This window comes from Theobroma cacao, chromosome 9 (assembly GCF_000208745.1).
Source record: "Theobroma cacao cultivar B97-61/B2 chromosome 9, Criollo_cocoa_genome_V2, whole genome shotgun sequence".
NCBI lineage: Eukaryota > Viridiplantae > Streptophyta > Magnoliopsida > Malvales > Malvaceae > Theobroma > Theobroma cacao.
The window spans coordinates 25,060,884-25,068,746 of NC_030858.1; the positions used below are offsets into that span (position 1 = coordinate 25,060,884).

The window sequence follows — 7,863 nt, forward strand, 5'->3', positions numbered from 1 at the left end:
TAACCCTAACATATTCTTCTCTTTTCTTTTTTTTCTACAGCCTCTCTTTTATTCTCCTTCGATTTTTTCTTTCCATCCTCCATCAGCTTCTCCTCTTACTATGTTCTTCTCCTTCCTTTTGTTTCTTTCCATCCTTAATCACTTCTACTTTCAATGTTTTCTCCTCTTTCTTTTTTTTCAAAATTTTGTTTCTTTCTATTCCTAGTGCTGCTTCTTCTCTCTCTACTTTCTATAAAATCTTTTCTTTTTTCTTTTTATTCTTCCTTTTCTTCTTTCTTTCTTTCTCTTACGTCTCAATAAGGTATCACACCTAGTACAATTTTTTTTTTTACTTTTTAAATTTTAAGTAAACATACAAAAAAAATCTTGGAATTTAAAATTTGTTTTTTCAAAAATTGTGATTTGACTGTTGGTTGCAATTATTTGTGAGTTTGGGCATTGAGTGTGATACTGGCAAGGAAAGGAGAAAAAGATTGAGGGTTGAGAAAGAAAAAAGAATTTGGAAGTAATAAACGGGTATTTAACATGTTCGAATCTTTGACCTATAATTTTAAAGTATTAGTGTACAGATTCGAGTAATATTTTTAAATTTATTTAAATAATTATAGGGTTCAGATATCTTATAATTTAATAGGGTTAAAGGTTGAGTACTTAAAAAGTAGCAAGTACTCTACTTGTTAACATCCCTATCCCTTCAACAACTCCATTAATTTATTTTACATCGGAAGTAAAACAAGCTGAAGACATTCTGTTAAGCTCACAACTGATAATCTGAGGAGAAACATATTCACTCATATCAGGATTCAAGTGTTTCTTTTACCTACTATGCTCACTATTTTCTCTATCAGGATCCTATTTCCCTTTTAAGGCATTTCCCACCAGATTTAGTAAATGCAATACCATTTTCATGAGATAGTTTATGGTGGGGAGTAAGCCGTTGCTTTCGAGGACGTTTATAGCCATTTGGAAAAATGGATGTTGGAATTTGATTTCTATGGACATATGATATAGAGATTTCCATCCCGGGTTTCCAAAACATCTACATGCTTACTAGATGCCAAATTCATCAATGGACCTTGGTATATCAAACTGCTAACCTTTTTGAACTACTTCCCCATGTTTCCTTTGTAAACCCATAAAACAGGCATAATGGGCAAGTGCCTTAAATGCATCTACATACTCATGAGGATAAGGACGGCATTGGAACTTCCCATAAGTACCTCACTCAATCATCAAAGTCAACTACCTTAGCCAGGATTCCACCTAACCTTTCCAAGCACGTAAGTTATCAGCATCAGCTGCAACAATATCAACCTACAATTAGTCTTTGTAGCTTTCGAAGGGCGTATAAGGCACAAACAAAGCACTCCACACTCTATTCAGTTGAATCTCCTCACAAATGTTGTTACCATATTGGAACTGCTCCATCATGACTTGAAGGGTGCTTGTGGACACATTATACCTATCATTCATGCATGGATAAGTAGGTGTAATTATTGGCATATGATGAGTTCTATCACGAGGATTTTTACGAGGATCCCATTTAAAAAATCCAAATTCATCTTCTTCAATTGCATAAAGCATAATTGGGTTTGGCCAACAGCACTACTTATAGACCTCAAAAAATCATGAAACAAGCATATCAGGAATTGCGTAAGGATAAAGCTGGCAAACTTGAGCTACAAGAAGAGCCAAAATTAACACCACCAAGAAATCCAGACACATTGGAATAAACACTAGGCCTTTTAGCTTAGAACTTCAAACATAGAAGTGTTGTGCAAAAATGCTCAACATTTGAAACTACTTTCAAAATTTGATCTACAGCCTGATGCCCATTAAGAATTCAAACAGTAGGCTCATCAACATTGTAAAATACCAACACATCAGAGACATCAACATCTTGGGGCACAACCAAAAGACAAATTCTTGCGTAAAGAAGGTCGATTGATATTCCATCAAACTTAAGCTTCAGTACAGGGACACGAGCATCTAGAACTAGTTGTAACCCTATAACTTCTTCCTTTTCTGCCAAGGAGTTGTGCAATACAAAGAAGAAATCATGCTCTTGGTTCACATAGGATGTTCGCACACATAAAGCGTCTATGTTAAAACCAAGTCCATATACCCCAAGCCGACAAGAGCAAAAAAAATAAAAATAACTACATTTGCATATTCTACCATCTGATCTTTGTAACCCCTCAAAGGAGTAATCAAATTTGTTACAATATCTTGAATTCGACTGAGAACTTCTCTCTTTGCAGGTTCTTCTTTGCTCTCATAAACCCTAGCTTCCATAAAAAACATTTTCAATTCTCGGCTTGTTTGTATATCAACTTTGGTGGGACCTTGGGCTGATTTGATCGTGTGGAGGAGGTTGCAATCAACCAAGGTGAAGGAACCAACTGCCACCGACCAATGCTAGTGAAGGAATCGACCAAACTGGGACCAACCATAATCAGTCGGTTATAAGGTCAGTTGTGCAACAGAGTGATGCGAGGCAGGCAGGCTTGGGGACGAGGTGTGACTGGTGCGACAAGGGGGAATGAAGATTTGGGAGTTAAGGTTGCAACAGGTGCGGGGCAAGAGTTATAGGGAATTAATGAGGAAGGGTAAATATGTAGTTCCCTCTATATATAAATATAATTTATAAAAAGGTCGATTATTTTTTCGATGTCGAGAGAAAAGGTTACCTGCAGACGACCAAACCGAACAACCATGGTAGCTACCACCCTCAGCTGACATCACAATCAACGTCCCATGTGATTTTGGCCGACCGGTGCTCAATCATAATGGGACCTACCATTGATATCGGCTTTGTTACACCGTCTTGCTTCACTGGGGCTGCCAGTGACGGTGGCGAGCCACTGAATCCCTCTGAGCTCATCGTCCATCTCTTTATCTATCACTTAACCGCAAAAAAGAAAATCTTATTCTAAATGGAAAATTATAAAAGTGATCTTGATTCTTTAACGGCTCAACAGCAAAAACTTGAACTTTGGACGAAAAACCAAAAACAAAAATGATCAAGCAAAATCTAAGAACAGAAATTGAAGGAAAATTCTTTTAAGAAGGAAAACAAAGACCCAAAATTTGAAGAAAACAGAAGATAGTAGATTACATTATACGATTATACCGTATCATATTACAACAAAAATAATCATATCGTTATTAAAGCTTTATTTTATGTGAAGGTGCAATAATTTTCAACTTGCAAAAATATTTTGTACCAAACATGTTTTATGTTTTCATGTTTTAAATACAAGCATGCAGGCAAGGATGGCAAATAAATTGTCAAATTCTGAGACAAAAAGGTTTCTAAATTGCCACTAGTCAAAGCATCAGCAAGCAATTTCCCGGCATTGGGGTTTGCCTATGGACAACGTTTCATCAGAAAAAGAAAAGGGAACAAAAGGAGAGGCTTTGGGATTGCCAGAAAGCTCCAAAGTGCTAAGAATATAGTCCTGCGGGTCTTTTGGGGTTGGAAGTTCTGCTAAAGGGAACTTTCAAGCTTAGAGCTGAAGCCTAAGAAGAAGATGAAGAAGAACTCCATCATTATCAACTCAGCAAAAATAATTGCCTTCAACGCACATCTCATGGCAGAAATCAGTGCATTGCTTTCTCTCATTTCCAGCCCTCATTGCCCAGTTGTAAAGTACAACAACAACAGCAGATGAGCATAATTTTCCTGTTGATAATTCTAACATGTACACCTTACAGACTGGATACATACAATGAAGGTAACCTTACATCTTAAAATGTATTTTAAACAGAAGGAGCAGATCTTAGAACCCTCTCCAGTTTCTCAGCCTTGACATAATCTTTTTCGGTGAGAGGCCCTGCAGGAAATGGGGTAATTTCCACTGTAAGGTGGGGAGTAGGAAGCTCATCAAACAGAGCTCTAACATTATTGCAGCACACACTTTCCCCATGAGCACTCTCCCTCCTGATTTGACAACCCTGCAAACAATTGACAGTTTCTAAAACATGTGATTCCAAGCCACCTCCAAAATATGGACATAAAACTGAATAACAAGAAAAAGGTACTGATAAATCTGCTGTTCTATTACCTTGTGGGAAGTGGCATCAGTAAAATGATCATCATCTGACAGTAGGAATGCAACTGCTTTTAGTAGTCGCCGCCCTTCTGATTTGGAAGGAACCCTGTAGTTCCTTTTAAGTGTACCTTTTGTGGTTGGATGCCATTTACTGACCAATTTTCTCTTGTCAGCTGCTTCCTTGTCTACAAGCAGAACAGAGCTAGAATTATTCCTTGCAAGGAAAGCAATGCACTGATTTGAGATTATATTAGCAACAAAAATGACAACAGAAGTAAGCAAATAATAATGACCTGGTTTTATAAATCTTCAAGAATTAAAGCACTAAAAGCCCCAAATCAATAATTCAGTTACACAGAATGATTGCATGTAGATTACAAAAGATACATAAATACAGCTAGGGATACAATAAAAGATCCATACAACGAATTGGAATTAGAATATGGTATTACAATTAGACTACATATGAAATTACATTGTGCATTAACTGTTGAATATTCAGTATTTCATTCTGCAAGAGGGAAAGACAAGAACAATTAAAGTAGATCCTATCAGGAATAAATCCAAACAATGCCCTTCAGTTTACTTCCCTCACTAACTATAAAGTTCGTCCTTCAGAGAATATGTTTGTTACCAAAAATTTAGAACTAAGCTATAAATAACACAACATAAGAATTAAGACCTCATCGATAGACCATGAAGAAATTCAACAGGAGAAAGCTCTAAGCTATTTTCCTGAAAACAATAACAAATTTATTTTTAAAAACAAAAATCTACACAATAAAAATTTTTATAGAGTCAGTGCTCCAAATAGTTTTAAGCACACGACACTTTGACGATTTAACCCCACTTATAAGTTCCTCAGGAATTATAGAAACTTAATTACTGCCAAGTGCCTTTAACCCCACTTATATTAGTTCACAACTCAAAGCAAATAAGGCATGGGATTGGAAACCTTTTATCTATTACAAAAATAACTCGTTATGAGATGCCTGCTCACTGAGAAATTAACTACAAAGATAAGCTTATCTTCTTTGTAGCTTGAAGTGGAATAGAACTCAGGCAGCCTTGAAGTTCGTTAAGTTTTGCGATACCTTTCACAACTGCAAACACAAAGCAGAGTCTAACATATAAAATCAAGTTAACACCTATCTATTCTAAATGATTCCCCTATCAGCCACCTAGGAAGTACAGTTATGGCAGGACACAGCAATAAAACCAATATTCTTTTATATATATATTTTGGGTAAAAAATTCAATGTGAATGTAAATATTGATACTTTTTTCATTCAAATATAATCAATTTCTTCACAAGGCGCTCTTGTCATTCAAAATTCAATAAAACAAAAATTTATGTGAAAAATATAACAAGGGTAAAGTAGATATGCAATGGAAAGGCCATGGATCAATGACCATATAACATATTATTATCTTTTCTGGGGTTCAAAATCTTGATTTTATTGATGGGTTGATCTGGGTTTTTCCCTCTGATTGTTGATTCCAAATTTGAGAAAGAAAATGTGAAAAAAAACCCTCAACCGAGTGTCCAGACGTGTCTTGACCATGTTCGATTTTTATCTTTTTTTACTGTCCCCACATGTCCGACACGTTTCCGCCTTGTCAGAGGCATGCCTTTGTCAGACACCTGTTCGACACTGGTTTGCAGGGGTACATGGCATGTCTGTGCTTCATGGTCAGCCACAATATGGTCTAAAATATCTAGCATTTATAATGGCTAAGTATGTATCTGTAATTGGCTATTGGGGCACAAGAATAAGCGTGTACAACCTTTCATTTTCAATGCACTTAGAAACAACAAGACAATGACAACAAATGAAGCCTTTTCACACATTTGTAAACAAAATTTAATTACTAACTCTTTCTGCAAGTTTATAGTTATTAGCATTCCTTCTCTACCTTTATGACGGACCATGAAAAAAATGGACTTAAAGCTGAACTCCTTAGTGTTATGATAAGAAATCTTTGGTGCATTGATGAAGAATGGTGGAACAGTGTGTTATATTAATCTAAAAATGGTTGTCCTACTGTGTTCAGCAAAACATTGTTTTTTATTTTTCCCATACGCAGCTATTATCCAAAAATTATTACCATTAAATTTCATATCTTGAACATTAAAACAAGTTGAACAATTAACTTGATATCTTAATAATACATTCTCAATAAATAAATAAAAAAAAAGATAACAATAAAAGCTTCTGATAACTTCTACCAACAATTTCACCACACACAAAATATTCAGCCAAAAATTCTTCATAAATATGTTTAACCAATTGCACAGAGATCTTAATAATGAACTCTCTCAAATCTCCAAGTGAGTTATATACAATCAATCTGGCTATTTCTTTCACAATAAACTCAGCCTATCATGACATTTTTTTTTTCATTCAACTTTCATATCCCAAATGTTAAGAAATTAAACAATTTTATCTATATGTTGATCTTACATTTCCAAATCTTATCAACATCCCTGAGAGAGGAAATGAAGAAAATGGAGTGTCAATGGAAAAAAGAGATCGGACAAAGAAAGACCAAAAACCTGGTTTCCCTTGTATATTCTCCAACCACTTAGAGAACCCCAAATCACCAGACTCACCAATAGTACCACCACTCTCCAGACCTAACCAAAAAATAATAATAACAAATAATCAAAACCCAAAAGGAATCAGCATTTGAGAAACAATGAAGACTCAATCATGATAAATAAATGTGTAACCTGAGACAAGTGGGTTAGCCTGAGATCCAGCTAAACCAGCCTTCAATAGTGCATAGTAAATGCAAAGCCTGCCAGCCCACAGCACTGGAGCCTCAAGCAGGGAAGCACATATTCCAGTAGCATTCCTTGGTGACAGCTTGAGTAACGTTTTGCTGGTGGGTTGAGTATTAAAAATTGGGAAAAGGGTTTTGGGAAGTAAAAAGGAGGGTTTTAGAGGGTTTAAGTTGGTGTGAATTTTGGAGTGGAAAGTCGATGATGAAATGAAGCTGCTTTGTACAAGAGAGAGTAGCATTTCTGAATTTCTTGGCTGGGTTTTTGCCTTTGAACTGCTCAATGGAAAGGAGAGAGAGAGATTGCTTTGCTGATTGCTATCCAGGTAGTGTGATGCAATTTCAAAGCTAGAAAAGATGTCGTTTTTCCGTTTGTTTCTGGTTTTTCTACGAAAGATGCAGCAGCGGATATTGGGTTTTCATAGTTGATGACTTGATCAAGAGAAATAAGAGGATAGATGGAGGAATTGGTTATTAGTTTGGATTTATCGTAGGGAAGAAAGGAATGGAAATGGAGGCATTTAGGCATATGGAATGGAGGAAGTGGAACCCACTGTAGATATATTGCGGGCTTTGCCAAATGTCGTCGACTGCCTGGTGAAATTGACTCTCCTCTTTCCATCTTATCCCAATCCCATAATAATATCGGGGGAGAATTTTTTTAGCTCTTAAAGTAACATATTTTTATAAATAACTTTTGAAATAATTTTAACTGTTTTTAATCATCAAAATAGATTTTGAAATAAAAATATCTTTAATGAGTCATCTTCGTTAGCATGCATTCTAAAAACAGGTAAAAAATAAAAAAATAAATATATAAAGAATTTTACGAACATCTATTTTTGTACAAAAACATCTTCTTTTTTTTTTTGCGAAGGTTGAATAAAATGTTTGAAATCCTTAGCTGCGAGGCAAAAAAGGAGAAGCTTAAAAGAGAAAAGAGCCTCTGGTGGCACGAAGTAAACGTGCACTGTCACTACTTTAGTTGATGAGTTGTCGAGCCCTGAGTTGATGGACGAAGGGG

General features: G+C 35.8%; 1 protein-coding gene and 1 pseudogene across 1 annotated transcript; both read right to left on the reverse strand.

Moving 5' to 3' along the window:
* Positions 845-2,884, reverse strand: LOC18589632 (annotated as a pseudogene).
* LOC18589633 lies at positions 3,341-7,400 on the reverse strand. The gene is made up of 4 exons (XM_007014686.2): positions 6,790-7,400; positions 6,613-6,693; positions 4,068-4,240; positions 3,341-3,957 (listed from the first exon to the last, which is right to left on the reverse strand). Exons 1-4 carry the CDS (start codon positions 7,079-7,081, stop codon positions 3,763-3,765), a joined length of 741 nt encoding a protein of 246 aa, XP_007014748.1. The 5' UTR covers positions 7,082-7,400; the 3' UTR covers positions 3,341-3,762.

Excerpts from the sequence above, each read along its gene's own strand:
- LOC18589633 (XM_007014686.2), bottom strand. The coding sequence starts at position 7,081 with ATGCTACTCTCTCTTGTACAAAGCAGCTTCATTTCATCATCGACTTTC. Across the intron at positions 4,241-6,612 it reads GAATATACAAGGGAAACCAG|ACAAGGAAGCAGCTGACAAG; the intron begins GTTTTTGGTCTT and ends TTCTGCTTGTAG. Across the intron at positions 3,958-4,067 it reads CTGATGCCACTTCCCACAAG|GGTTGTCAAATCAGGAGGGA; the intron begins GTAATAGAACAG and ends AATTGTTTGCAG.